Here is a 16,055-nt window from a genome sequence, read left to right as displayed (position 1 = left end):
GCAACGATTCCAGGTCATATGGACGAGCTTTGTTCCAGCAGTGAGTGGGGGTGATGGTAACGAGATAACAGAAGCATTAGAAGCGATAGAAGCGATTCAAGAGAGAGAGAGAGAGAGAGAGAGAGATAAACAAAGTGTTAGTCTAATCGACTTTCCTTTTAAATGATTAAGTTATTGAACGCTATCGTCGATATTTCATGGAACCCATGAATACCAATACCTTCAACAGTTCTTTGGATTTGCAGCGGAATAACAAAAAAACCTCCTCCTTTGTATTGTCTTGTTTCATTGAGCAAAATTTAATTAATTGAAATCGGAGATTCGATTCAAATTGTTCCGAGACTTCAAACACATGTTTTGATCGCTCCTTCAAAACAACGCTACAGAAACTCTTGCACCCGGTGAATTGTGCACCTTCCGCAACGTTATTCATTTAATTATGCATGCCAACAATAAATAACAAGTTATTGACCTTGTTATGCAATGCGAAAAGCATGCAAACATCAGGTACCTACAATAGGAATCGAAGACAACGATCGTCTTTTAAGATTCGACCTTTAGAAAACTAGCGATCTACATACTTGTAGAGATTTTCAAGAATTCTCTGTATGATGATTCTTCAACAGAATTGAGGTATGCCATATTTTATCGATGACTTTCGCGACATAAATTCTCACAGTGAGTGCATTGTGGTCTAACATTTTAATCCAACAGTGAATTGAATACAAAAAAAAGTCGCCAGCTGAAAATCCATAATGGAATGAATTCCAGTGATATCTGTTTCACCAGAAATGTTCAGATTACCCCAAAAGATAAGGTCTTACTTGCTCATTCGTTGTTCCAAGAGCACCTGCGTTAACCAGGAAAGAAAAAAATACTTGTAACCACCCTTTACCCAATAAATAAGAACTGCACTGATCGCCTCTACAGTCCGGGATCCTGTCCTAGTATACCTCAACTGACAGTTGAAGCATCAACTCCTATCAAGCAAGAAACTAAAATATTTCATTTTCATCTAACATTATCTTGAAGAGTCCATTCCCAACGCTATTACGCGATTTCGGTAGTACATCTTTCGATGGCCATAACAAAGTGAACGCATTTTTGTTTTTGTTATTGAGTAGATCGGGGGACAAGCTCGTGGTCCACCTGGGGTTATGAAGATACCGGAGCCCATAGACATCAACAACGTAAATCGTAAATAGCGCCACCCACCTTGAAGCATGAATTCTGAATCTCTTTTACAGTATAACAACTACTCAACCCTTCAAACTGAAACACATTACTGCTTCAAGGCATATATATAGGCAGAGTGGTAGTAACTATCCGTGTGGACTCACACCCTACCACCAGTAATTACGCAAATTGAAGTGTTTGCGGGCTTGAGTTTTACTACATTATTTCTTCACAGTGGAAGTCATTCGTGAAGTTATTATAAGTATGTATGTAATGTAAGGTATCTATCTGTCTGCGAGATTCGAACACTGGTACATTATTCGCGTCACTGGATAAGAAAATAATAGTTTAGGAACCCTGTATCTCTCAGGACCTATGTCCTATATTTGTAAAAAAACGCACTCGGAAGAAATCGATTGCATTTGCCATAGACAATTTTCATCTCAAGTAAACGTTTTCGTTGTTTCGATTCGTTCATCGAAATGTCTGTTTGTAGTGTTGTACGAGCTACCTTCATTTGGTTAATGATTATTTACCTTAGTGACTGATTTTCTGAGATTTTATTTAGTTTCAATGGTTCATCACAATATTGTGTCAAATGTGTTAATTTTACGTGTTTGTGACTTTTAAAAATGTATTGAAGCTCGAAGCTTGTTTAGTTTTTAGAGGAAGTTATAGTTGTCGCACATCTTGTGTAAAATATTAGCGCGTCAGTGATCCAGTGTAGATGATGTCTTGTTGTTCTACGGCGTCGTAAGTGTTATTTTACGTTTAGCCGTGTGGTTATGCCCAGACCATGCCGTCGACGTCGCGAACGAGGGGCTCCGGCCGTGGGTCTGACGGCTCGCTTCGGACTCAAGTCATAGCTCCCATGTCGGAGCGGCAGCAGCTGGCTTTGGTGATGCAAATATCATCACAAGATGCTCCTCCAGGTTTGGCTTCGTTGTATACATATGGTTGGTTGAGTCTGCAGAAAAGAGATGTAATTTCCCGCCAATTCCGTGTACAGCCGCTCCGACTCCAGCAGAAGAAAGAAAGCGTACAAGACAACAACGCAACGAGCGTGGCGAAACACCTCTTCATGTCGCATCTATTAGAGGAGACCATGATCAAGTGAAAAAGCTTATTGATCAGGGTCAAGATCCGGATGTTCCTGATTTTGCTGGTAAGTGTTTTTACTGTTGAACTGCTCAAGTGATGTAACACAAATAATAATGTTTACCATGTGTGTCCTAATATCCGGGAGTTGTGGTTTAATTCAACTTTATTTCTATTATTAACAATATTAACAGTGTATTTATGCTGCTTCTGTACTAATCATAAATTTCATATTGTGTATAATTTTGAAGTGTGAATTTAAGATGATAAGTATTGTATAATTTCACATAGCAGTGATACTGAAACTCACAATGTTAATGAATTATATTAAATTTAATATTTAAATAAAAATTTGTGTTATCCATTATTTAAACGATTCGACATATTTACACACATTAGAAAATACTAAATCCTATTTTGTTTATCAGTTTATAATAGTTCACAAGGGAAAATGTTTATGAAGGGAAAGAGCAGGGTTTTGTCGACCCATTGTGATTTAAAGCAGAAAACTGTTGATCATTTTTAAACAATGTTCAAAATGTTGTTACAATTTAATACTTAACATGAATTTTTGTTACCTTTTCCTCAACTCTATAGCTCCCAATAGTTCTATGAAGTTTTCTTCTAACTATGGCAAGAAAACTATTAGTTGCAGTTGCAGTCATCATCAACTAAAGATATGTTGTCATCATTTAGACAAGTACATTTTGATGTTAAGTTACATACAAGTGTTTGCTTATGTTGTAATATGCATCTATTGATTAATGTATTCATACTAAATGTTTAGTAAAAGTGTTCCATGTGATGTTTTACTTTCATTAAACGGTTCGACTGCAATGTTTACATCCTCATCAATCATAATAAATTAAGTAGTTGATGTAAATTTTTCAATTTATGGCTAGAAACTACAATCATTGTTCAACAGACTGTAATTAGTTGATACACAGCTAAACTTTCTAACTAGATTTTGTCAGTAACTGTGCTGTATGAATGTTGTTGCTAAATTATTACATAGCATGTTTTCCCTTGCTTATATTTGTTGTGATAAGGCTGTGCATAAGTTGTTTGTGTTTGTTGTAAAGATAATTGTTCTGTATGTGATGGCTTTGAATCTGTTTACATTTATATGCTTGCTATTAACTTTGTTTTCATGTGTATGTGTATAAATGTCTTATGTGTATTGAATTCTAGCTTATTTAATTGAATCTAGTTGCAATCAAACCTTATGTCATATATTTTCACTTTGAGAAAATATATCATACATATAATAGTGATTTTAAAAATATACAAAGGCCGGCTTGCAAAATGTCTCAATGAAATTTGAAAAAAAAAATTAATGACAATAACTGCTTTATGTGTAACATATACCAAAATCAAGACTAACTGTATGAAGCTGGTCCTGTGGGTATTTAACTAAGTGGTAAATTAGTATTGGTAAAACTATAGATAGGCCAAATTACATACATAATATGTTTTGCTTCACATGTCGATGATTTTTTTGTCAGCTTTTCCATTACATTGCATTTAGTGAGTAGAATGGATTTCTATACTTAGTATCAAACTGATGGTCATTAAAAAGTTGTTGTTATTTGTAACAAAATCATAATTATTATTAAGTGTATTATTTTTATTGAGGGTAATGATAATTTTATGTAGCTTTTAGGACTCACCTGGAGTCATCTCATGCAAGTCGGCCTCAAAGTCTAAATAGTGATATTTTGCATTAGTAAAGTTACAAAAAAAACTGTTTGCAGCTAAATCAAACTGGCAACATCTAGTTATTTCACTGTGTTACTTCATCTTCTTCTAGTCATAACTGTTAAAAGTTATCACAAAAACAAAATGTCTGCATGGTTACAAAACTATGTGTCTACATAACTGTAACAATTCTAGGATGGACTCCTCTTCATGAAGCATGCAGCTATGGATGGTATCAGGTTGTAGTGGTGCTCGTAAATGGTGGTGCTAATGTCAATGCAAAAGGGTTGGACGATGACACTCCTCTGCATGATGCCACTACGTCTGGCAACTTAAAGATGGTAAAATTTCTTATTGAGCATGGAGCCGACCCATTTGTGAAGAACAGCAAGGGAAAAATGCCATCAGATTACGCAGCACCACACATCTATGAATATCTACAGTCTTTAAAGGGTATGTTAATTTAAACCTTCTTTTTAGTTTGTTTATTTTTTTCACAATTGGATCAAGGAAAGGTTTTGCAGTCTAAATTAAATTTACACTTTTGTTTTCTCTGGTTTTTCTGCTTTAGCATTGATTAGTTATGGTAAAATTGGGATTTTACAAAATTTAAAATCATGTGGAAATTGATCATTGCCAATAATAATAAAAAAACAGATTATGAAAATAACAATTCATCACAAAAGCTTTATATCGTTAATTTCATTTGTTTTATGCTTACCACTAACAGCATAAGCCAAATGATTTTTTTTTAGTAAATGCAATGTGAAATATTCTTGATACCCAATTTAAAATCACATTTATCGTGTAAATGCATTAGGTCGCGATGACGTACAATAACAATTACTGATACAATTACAAGACTGTTGGTATAAAAGAGATAAGATATATTTTACAAAAACATCACATTGATGAGCGTGCTATGAAGAGGATTGTATTTTTAGAATTATTAATGATGATGACAGATTGATGGGTATTTGACTCATAAAATACTCAAAATTTGCTTAGGGAATTGTTACAAAGTTTGACTGAATTGATTTCATTGTTATCGTCAGTCGAAATATATTTGCAACAACAAAAATTTGTATCTATTTGTTATTTACGTCGTATTTGAATTGGCATCATGTTTTATTTAAACTAGTCAAATACCCCTTAGAATGTTACCTAAGTTATAGTTGACACATTATCTCGATCCTAAGCTTTAAGATGGGCGCAGATTTTACAAGTTAAATCAATCTGTAATATTATTTTGATATTTTTTTTAACACTTGCCTCGCATCTAATTAACCTGATATGCAGTTGATGATCTTTTACACAGGTCAAATAATTATAGTCTGTTTCTTTTTTAATTAATAGCAAGTATGAATTATGTAAAAGATACAAAAAAAAACATTAGGTCATTTCAAAGTGATTGCTAGGTGATCGGAACAAATTCTCAATGAATAAATTGTGCAAATTGAATGAACATTGATGAATCCTTCAAAGATATTATATTATCACTTCATATGATTTGGGAGTAGAAAAATGTGGATGTGGAACCATGTTTAAGAATAAAGGTGGAAGGAATTATTTTGAAGCTTGCATCAGTAATATACCAAACATTTAGTAAAGCAGGACCACAGAAAACCAGAATTAGATGAAATGCTTAACCAGCTTTTCAGATATATGCAGCTATAAAAATCATACAATTGACGCTTGTTAAAATGGCTAGGTATTTTATTTTAACTTCCTGTTACAAGACCTGTCGTGGCCTAAAGGATAAAATGTCCGTTGCATTCGTATCAAGCGATGCAACGGTGTTCGAATCCCGCAGACGGGTACCAATTATTCTAATGAAATACCTACTTGGTAAATGCTCACGATTGACTTCCACGGTGAAGGAATAACATCGTGTAATAAATAACAAACCTGCAAAATTATAATTTGCGTAATTACTGGTGGTCGGACCTCTTGTGTATCCGCACGGGTAGGTAGCACCACTCCGCCTATTTCTGGCGTGAAGCAGTAACGCGTTTCGGTTTGAAGGGTGGGGCAGTCGTTGTAACTATACTGAGACCGTCCACCCATTTAAGTAATAAAAAAAATATCTCATAATATTTGTAAGGTGTTCAAATGTATTTGTAGCCATATTAATGAAAAAAAAAATCAATGTAAAATAAAAAAAATACACTAATGAAAGTATTGCCAATTGCTTTCTATTACTTGTGATCTTCTTTCGGACAGGGTAAAAATACCGTGTCGAAGGAACGCCTCGCCTTTTGATGCAATCCACGAATCGAATCTTTTTTTTGTGTACAGTGAACTGCTCAGACAGACTATGAGCCATCGAACGAAACAAAGGTTAATCTGAAGGAGCGATATCTGGAGAATGCGACGCGTGCGGTAGGACTTTCCATTAAGTGTTTTTAGGTACGTTTGTACAGGTTTTGCGACATGTAGACGAGCATTTTCGTGCAGCAAAAACACTTGTCGTGTCTCTCGGAGTATTCCTGCCGTTTTTCTTTTATCGCACGACTCAATCGCATCAAGTGCAGTCGGTAGCGATTCCCAGTTATGGTTTCTTTCGATTTCAGCAGTTCATAATAAACCACAACCCTCTGATCCCACCAAGTACACAGACCTATGGATATTTTGCTTTGCAACTGATGTTAATAGTTGACCGACCTTAATAGATTCATTATTTATCACCATTCGATGCAAAAAACCTTTTCTTTCCTCCCGTTGAAGCAGCACACCTCAAAAGACGCCTCTCAATTTCCCTTGGTTTCAGTTCATACGGGACTCAATGTCCCTCCTTCTGGATTATAATTAATGTTTAAGAGTTGAAAGAGACGTTTTCTTACCTTTGATAAGTCAACTTCCAATGATATAGACAATTCTTGAAGTGCTTGAGGTGAGTCTTCATTGAGCAATGCCTCTAACTCTTTATTTTCTTCGGCTGGTCAGTTCGCTCCTTGTCTTCCAACCACCAGCTTTGAAACGTGTAAACCACTTCCGACATGTTTGCTCAGCTAAAGCATGTTCACGATACACTTCCCCTAAGATACGATGAGCTTCAACAGAACTTTTTTCATAATATGATGAAATAAAACTTTACGCAAAAATGCTTTTTACGGCACAAATGCAGACATATTTAATAAATTATCAAGTATTGTTGTTTACGATTCAAAGCAAGGTAAAGAACAGCAAATGACGTTTTTTGTTTATACAATGTTACAAAATACCCCGTAAAAATTTAAGCCAAAAATTTTGTCAACCGTAGTAAGCTGTCATGTCAGAGAACCAGATTATTTAACAGAAAGGCCTATTTTACCTATTAATTGTCGACTTTAATAGTTTTTCTATTTTTCATTCATAAATGTTTGCTACCTCAATACAAGGATGTCATTAAACTCAAGTACTGACTTAAAGTCAAGTTGGAGAAAATCAATTTCAAATCTTCTAATCGATATCCTACAACTGCTTCGAACTTTTTTCCCAACATTTTGTGCATTCTAACTCGGAATATTACGATATGAGCATAGGCCATGAAGGTAGCAATTTAAATCGTGCTCGCGAACTCGATTATCATTATCGGCAACTATTTATCGACGGTAGACCCACCACTGAACAGCGACGGCTGCTTTCGTACCAGTGTTTTCGGAACATGTCAAGACGACTACATTCCACTGGCTCTTTTCAACGGTCTATTGGAAGTCGACGTCCAAACCAAATTGATGCCAGGCAGGCTTAATTAGTGTTAGAGCATTTTGAAGAAGAGCCGACCACAAGTACGAGGCGAACCGGAACAAGATTCGATATAAACCATGTGGCAGTTTGACGAATTCTTCGTGACGATAATCGTTACCCTTATCGCCGTACACAGGAGCTGATACCCTCCGATTTTGACCCATAACTTCTGCGAGTGGTACCTCAAGCAGTTAGAGGAAAACTAATTACGTAAACTATGTTCACTGGACGGACGAGGTAACATTCACGAAGTCAGGACTTTCAAATATGCATAACGATCACGTTTGGGTTCGTGTGAACCCACATGCTTCACGGCGGGCAGATTCCATCACCAGTGGCGGCTGAATGTGTGGGCTGGCCTTTATGACGGGCATGTCATCGGTCCCGTCATTATGCCATCACGTCTGAACGGTAACAACTATCTAACGTTTTTACAAACGGAATTCGAAAAGGCCATTGACGACTTTCCTGTGGCTAACTGGAATTACTATGAGAACCAAAGAAACATGGTGTTTCAGCATGATGAAGCTCTGGCACATTTTACTCGCGGGGACCGGTGCTATGGCCTATTCGTTCTTCGGACCTCACACCCTTGGACCTTTTTTTTGTGGGGTTATGTGAAGGACAGAGTGTATTTCTTCGATTGTCCATTGATTTCCGAGATGGAACAGCGTGTTAGATCGGATTTCGCATTAATAACACCGACAACGGTGCGAAATGCCACATAAGCCATATCCCGACGAACAAGGCTGTATACTGAGCAAGGCGGAGCACACATTGAGCTGTTTCTGTAAATTTGACGTTTATTATGAAAAAAAAATGCTAAGAAAGTCTGCAAATTCGTAAGACTTTGAATGTAGTAAGCAATAGATAATTAAAATTTGCTGTTTGGACTTGGGATATTGAGATGACTTTTTTCTTTTCATAAATTCGAAGTGACGTACTTTTATATTAAAATGTCGTTTTATGTGATATGATTTCGCAAAAAGTTGCATAAAACTTTTTTATACACTAAAATACGGAAGAGAAATAATTTAAATTTTAAAAAGTTGAGCTTAATAACTTCCTTGGGTTAAGTGAGGAAGGTTAACCTGGTAAAGACTGCGCCGGTCTTTAATGCTTTAGCGAGTGTTGTAGATATATAAATAGATATGAGTGTTTTTAAATCTCTTACTCACGAATTAAATTTATAATAAAATTAATAATTATTTCGTTATTTGAATGATAAGACTCGAATTCGTTCAATATGAGTTTTAAAATATACTCTACAAACTGATTGCTCGTATTATGTATGTGCTTGTTGCCGTGTACTCATGTATCATTGTAACACATTAACCAGGCTTTGAATATCTTGCGAATGCATTTTGTTTATGTATCCATTTTCTGTTTCTGTATAAATCCATGCGACATTGTAATATAGTGAAACCTGGATAAGTAAGATAACTTTACTACTGGGCTGTGGTACGGACACGTTTGCATCGAACGCGATCGCATCTCTATTCAATCTCCTATAGAACACTCATTAAACAAGGTTGCTAAGTTAATGGTCAGATTAGAGTAGCTAGAATTGTAGTACCTAATGTAACTCGTAATTTATTTGTTGTAAGGTTGTAAGTTTTTTTTTTGTTTTCGGTTTTATAAATAAGTAAAGTGTATAAACTATAATAGTTTATTCTTCAAAACTAATTTTTTGTTTCACGCTCAGAACGTGTAAAAATCGATAAAAATCCCTATACTAGAGATTACACATATCCAGATCTCACTGTACTATAACGATATAACATTGCTAAGCAACCAAATAGTTTCACTTAATCATTTAAGTGTCTTAAAATGTTTAATATTTAGGCAACTTACGATATAATTTAAAAAAAAAAAGTGTCAATTTTTATCCTCCTTTCTTTCATTGATTCGGATTTAAATGAGTAGGGATAAAAATTACCATAACAAAGGATTACGTCAGACAAATGTCGGTGATTCTACTGATAGTACTTGACAGTGTTATATTTGCGATACATTAAATTTAGATAAACTAAAGAGAAGCAAAGCTCTTAATTATAATAATAAGAATTAGGTAAGTACTATATAAGAATATTATCGAATTTCAGTATTCGAATTTTGGTTGATGTTGTGTTGATTGCAAGCTGTTTAATATGTTGTAGTTTAGTCAAGCTGTACATTTTATTGTGCACGACACGGCAGTCGACGCACGGCACCATTCAGTCCGCGGCCCCTCAATTTATTTATTATTGCGTCATCTCCGGACACTTGGACTCATCAATCAACTTCATGTATTGTGGTTCGCGACCTCACCGCAGTTGATTAATACGTATTATTATTATTATTTTACGAATTTGTGATACGTCCACGATTAAAAGCCGACTACAAAAGACGATTTAAAATATTCCTAAAGTCTTAACACCTTAAAAAAAATTTTTTAAACCAAAATATTTTCAGTTCGGTTCTATCATTATAAATTTTCTTTTTTTTCTCTAACAATACTTTTCACGCTACTTTCTTTCACAACTTCCCTTGCTTTTAATGTTTCAAATTTACAAACTAATGAAGCAAAGACTAAACTTTGTAAACTGTTGCGGCTGCATATTGGATTATATTATAAACCTTGAGCTCAAGTTTGGTTTTAAGATTATATAGCCAATTATTTATTGAATCTTAATTATATCTTCACCTAGTATCTAATTTGCGCCAACACTTGCTAAAACATGATCAAGCGGGATGGATGTAATATGCTCTGCGTCAACCCTGTCCTGCCGTCTCAATAGCCCCGAATGGGATCCGACCCGGGCCGAGGTAGGGCGCTGGTTGTGAGCGGCAGGAGTTTTTAGTGAGGTTCAACTCCCACATACTCCACCGATCCATTAACGGTGCTTTTAGGCACCACAAGCACCGGTCACCATGCTTGTCGAACCCGTCGCTTGTGACGAAGGGCTCGACGAGCGAATCAACCCATAGACAAAGCGCACTGAGTTTCTCGCCGGGTCTTCTCAGTGGGTCGCGTTTCTGATCCAGTGATAGATTCTGCGAAGCACTGCTCTCGCTAGGGTCAGTGTTAGCAACGCTCCGGTTTGAGCTCCGTGATCTCACCTACACACGTTAGGATGAAGCTGAAATAGCCTCTAGGCTATCAGCAGAGGTAGGATAAAAAAAAAATACCGCGCGGCAGGTGGGGATCCGGCGATTTTTTCTTGTGGAAAAACAAAACATGATAAAGCACTTGAACTTAATTTCAGTTACTCATAAAAATGAGTGATAAAAATGAATGAGTGACATTAATACTCGTGTAATCTGGTATATGCTTCGTCAATTATTATATAGATAGTCGTGGAATATACCCAAAGTGAAGTAGGAATTCATAGCCTAATCTAACAACAAATTTTGATGAGTACGTTCCAACTATAGTCGGATTTTTAATTAGACGAAGCCAGCTGACAGTAGCTAATGTCACTTTGTGAAATAATGTTGCTATATTTAAAGTAATAGTGATGCGTTCGGTTCTCGTTCAATCACATGAATGAACAATGAGTGTGAAGAGTTAATCATTAAATTCAAACTATAAAAGAATATTATTTATATTTTACAATAAAATTGTATTAAAGTGCTCCAATATACGTTACTAGTAGTATGTAACTACAATCAGTTTTTTTTTATTTTCATAACCTACCTATAATTGTTATATTTTATACATCTATAGTTTCAACTATATGATGTATTGGAAATAGGACAGTCTAACAAGCTTCCCCGCAATGTTTTTCTTAATGTTTAAAACACTCGGTATTCAGGTCAGGTAGATACTATAGGAACATAATATTTCGTCGAAAACTCGTTGGTATGTACAAAACACGCCTAAAATTCGAATCCCGTACCCGATATCGGCAATTCGGCATACCAACTATTCACTAGACAATCGAGGCAATTTCATTAATTCAGGAGGTTTTTCAATCGTTCACTTTGTCACAACACTATTTTTATTTCATCAAAAACTGACAACACAGTAAACGTCAGTTGACTTCGTCTAATAAAAAATCCGACTATAGAACAACCGTTAGTTACCGTTTAGATTTATATAATGTTTTATAAGCCAGTGGCTCGTTTTTTTACGATTTCGATTGATTAATACTGTTCTACTACTGGTCCTTTTGGATATTGTTTTATGAATTCAATCGATCAGATCGACGAGGTCATCGTGTCAATCAAGTACCTAAATAAAACGAATGCATTGTATGCATCCTGTGTGCATTGTATTCATCGTGCGTGCATTAATTGACCACAGTTAGTCGATTTGATGACCGGCTACTTTGGACAAAATGTGACCGCGTGCAGATCCTCTTTATTTGTCTTAACACGTCGTCTGCGTTATGCGACTTAAAAGCCCCACACGCAGCTATTCCCTGATGCCGCAATCAAAACTTTTCGCTTGGTGCATTAAGACAAGTCCACATTTCTATAAGTATGGGTACATTCGAAAACGTTTTTGAGGCCTATCAGGTCTCAAACGGTAAATAATTTACTTATTTACCGTTTGAGACCTGCCTGGAAAGACCTCATACGTACTGGCTAAAAATTCCTCATATAGTCTCGCAGTCAACGTGTTAAATACACACGGGGTGGGCTGGCGTTAGGTATTGAATGAAATGTCAAAGTTACACAGGCTCACTATCTTCAACTACAACTATTTAAATGAAACTAGTGATCCCGCAGCAGTCGAAATTCGACTATAATTAACTTTAAATTATAAGTTTGAACATTATTATGGTTCAATTGTCAAAAACTATTATACTTCTATAATCACAGATCTCGCCAAGACTACACTGTAGACAAATAATATTAAGGATAAACAATATTAACCTATTTTCAATTTGACCACAGACTTTAAGCTTAACAAAAGCTTGACAATAAACATAGATTATAAATATGAGTGTGTGTCAAATACATGGTAGTGTTGCTTAATGTTTTTTTATTGATTTAATGTATTATTAATGCATAATTTAAAAAAATATTAGCATTCTGTTCTCCTTCACTGTATTCTCTATAAGAGTGAGAAATTTCATAATCCTCCGTCCGCGCAATTTTCGTAAAAAGGGATACAAAGTTTTTGCTTCACGTATTAATATTATTATATAGATGTATATCCAATGTGTGGCCGCGACGTAAAATATTCGACTTTTTTTCTTAAAATACTTCCACATTGTGTTATTCTCTGCATTATTCTTTAGTTTCTATATCATCGGAATCAAAGTACCTCACGTTAACAAGCAAAATGGAATGTTTAGAATGTTGCACTATGCATGGACTTTTGTGTGGTAGTTAAAACACCATTATGAATTTGAAGTAATTAACCTATTTGAACATAACGTACATAATGTTAATATGTCTTTTTTTGGTAACTATTCAAATGAAACTGCAGTAAAATGAATAAGTATAAAATGTGTCCTGTGGATTATTATATTTATGGCAGTACAAAATTAGTTGTCCGAAAAAAACTCAGGTATAAATCATCGCGCACGCCAAATTGCTCCTATACTTAATGTCTTAAGTAATCACTAAGAAATGATTTTTGCTATTATACCGTTAAAGGGGTCTCGCATCTAGTGCAGTTGAGTACACGTCAAAATAATGAGTTTCCGTCCGAGGGTCATCGAATCAAAAAACAAGGGTTGCCATTTTTAAATTTCACCGTGAGCCATTGAGTTGATAATATGCGGCGTACCTACTGAGTTTCTTGTATCTCCTCAGTGGAACGCGATTCCGATACTCTAGTAGATTTTGCGAAGCACTGCTCTTGCCAGGGCAGGCCGGAAAAATAATAATAATATGCGTAAATCCATTCTTCATTCATATTGACATGACATCGAACAAAATAGTTCGGAAAATTTTCTTCTAAATGCACTTAGCCTAAAAGTGCGTGGCATGTTATTCTATATATCTGTTTATCAGATCAGAATTTCCTAAGTAAGGTTTATCGTCTTTTTAAAATATGGAATTGCCATTTTATATTAAAATAATATATTTTTGAGTATTTCTTGTATCGATACATTTCTCGTATCGAGACCTCTCTCGAAAGAAGTTCATTTATATATTTGCATTAGATTTTTTTTTCTACCTTAGCTGAGAGCCTTGAGAGACTATTTCAGCTAACCTTGACTAGTAGGTGAGCTCACGGGGCTCAAACCTGACGACGTTGCTAATACGAACCCCAGCAAGAGCTGTGCTTCGCAGAATCTACCACCGGATCGGAAACGTGATTCACTGAGAAGATCCGGCGAGAAACTCAGTGGGCTGTGTCTGAGGGTTAATTTACTCGTCGAGCCCTTCGTCGCAAGCGACGGGTTCGATGAGAACGATGACCGGTGCTTGAGGTACCTAAAAGGACCGTTAGTGGATCGGCAGGATCCGAAATGACGTGTTTGGAGCGACATTGACTGCTTTCCATTCTGTCCGCAGGATCGGGAATATAGTTTCCGGCGGCCACGATGAGAGGGTTCTCGTGTCGTGCCGCTTTATCGAAATGGCGCATCGATGCCGACTGTAGATACTTACTGCAAAAACGGGATTGAACGACTTGGAATGATTTTAAGTTAGTGCGGGCCGCGTGAGCGAACACTACACTTGCATAGGTCATGACGGGGCGTATGCAAGTTTTGTAGAGTGTCATCTTATTTCTAAGGGACAATTTACTTCGCCTGCATATCGTCGGGTAGAGGCGTCCTAGTATGAAGGCGGCACGGTCGCGTATCGTCTTTATGTGGGCATTAGAAGTGATTTTTGAGCATCGAAAATCAGTATTTTTATTGATATTATTTCTTTACTATGCAATTTTCAGCAATTTATATGCAATATATACATACTAAAAGAGATTCTCTGTATCTCGATCTTCTATCTTAACGAATTTCAATATGAGGTGTCATTAGATTCATCTCAGCTGTGGTGAATAATAAGATATGTTATTTTAATATTTTATATGTGCTAATAATTGAACGAGAAGTTATTAAATTGTATAAAACTCAACTGCGTTAAAAATACTTACTAAAAAGCAAAAAACAATACGAGGTCGGCCCTGAAAATTTCGGGAATTAACGAAGTGACACAACATTACTATTTAAAAATGTATTTATTGCTTTTCGAAGTTTCTCCGCGAAATTTGACACATTTTTCCATACGATGGAACCAATAATTGAAGCAACCATTCCATTCGGAAGTTGGGGTCTCCAAAATGGCCGTTTTGTAGGCGTCTACAGCTTCTTCAGGTGATGAAAATCTCTGTCCACGCAATTTATTCTTTATTTTAGGGAAAGTATAGAAATCATTAGGGCTTAGGTCGGGGCTGTACGGCGGATGGTCTAATAATTCTATGTTTTCTTGCTCTAAAAACTCTTGTTCTGTGCGCGGTGTGAGAACTCGCATTGTCGTTATGGAGGATGATGCGGCGGTTGCAGTTCTCTTTACGGAGTTCAGAAACGACCTGTGGCAAATAAATGCTAGCATACCATTCTGTATTAACCGTTCTTTGTCCCTCAAGAGGAATAGTCGTAACATGGCCGGTTTTGGAGACAAACGTGGCCACCATTTTTTTTTCAACACTCCGTGAACGAACAATTTTTGTTGGCTTTACCTTTTTTTTTTTTATTGCCCTTGTAGGCAGACGAGCATACGGCCCACCTGATGGTGAGTGGTTACCGTCGCCCATGGACTTCAGCAATGCCAGGGGCAGAGCCAAGCCGCTGCCTACCGCTAAACTCATTTTCGAACACCCAAACTCGTGACTGGTTTTTTGTTTCGGGTTCGTACGCGTATATCCAGGATTCGTCACCTGATACAATGTTGTATACAGCATTTGAGGATCCTGCGTGTAATCTTTCGAGAGTTCTGACGCATCAAGTAACGCGAGCCGCTTTTTGCTCTTCACAGAGCGAATGCGGTATCCATCGGGAAAACAACTTTTTTACACCTAATTGTTCATGCAAGATTATTTGTATTTGACTCATGCCAATGTCTAAAGTTGCCTGAATTTCGCGGTATGTCACATGTCGATCTTCCTCAATCAGCTTAAGCACAGCATCAACGTTTTCTTGGGTGACTGCAGTTTTTGGACGACCTTGACGGGGATCATCACTGAGCTTGACACGTTCACGTTGAAACTCAGCAAACCAGCGATAAATTGTGGTTTTGGATGGGGCTTCATCACCAAATGCAGAAATCAACCGGTCAACACACTGTTTTTGTGTTAAACCACTTCGAAAGTCATAATAAATCATCGCTCTTGAATTTTCTCGAGTCAATTCCATTTTCTCAACGACTAAACAAGTTTGACAAAACCTCGTGACAAGACCGAGAATCTT

The 16,055-nt window shown here is 36.4% G+C and overlaps 1 protein-coding gene across 8 annotated transcripts in view; it reads left to right on the top strand.

The window, feature by feature from the left end:
* Positions 1-1,633: 1,633 nt before the first annotated feature.
* Positions 1,634-16,055, top strand: part of LOC114246926 (uncharacterized) — a 36,571-nt gene continuing 22,149 nt past the window's right edge. For 4 of the 8 annotated variants that reach the window (XM_028179683.2, XM_028179681.2, XM_028179680.2 and 1 more), the window contains exons 1-3: positions 1,635-2,108; positions 2,186-2,341; positions 4,168-4,425. In XM_028179683.2, coding sequence (XP_028035484.2) covers positions 1,973-2,108; positions 2,186-2,341; positions 4,168-4,425 — 550 coding nt within the window. In that variant the 5' untranslated portion in view covers positions 1,635-1,972. Of the gene's footprint in view, positions 2,109-2,185; positions 2,342-4,167; positions 4,426-16,055 lie in introns of all 8 variants that reach the window. The other 4 variants (XM_028179685.2, XM_028179684.2, XM_028179682.2 and 1 more) reach the window with 3 other exon arrangements.

Source organism: Bombyx mandarina, chromosome 01 (assembly GCF_030267445.1).
Source record: "Bombyx mandarina strain Sakado chromosome 01, ASM3026744v2".
Lineage (NCBI taxonomy): Eukaryota > Metazoa > Arthropoda > Insecta > Lepidoptera > Bombycidae > Bombyx > Bombyx mandarina.
This window is presented reverse-complemented; position numbering and strand designations above follow the sequence as displayed.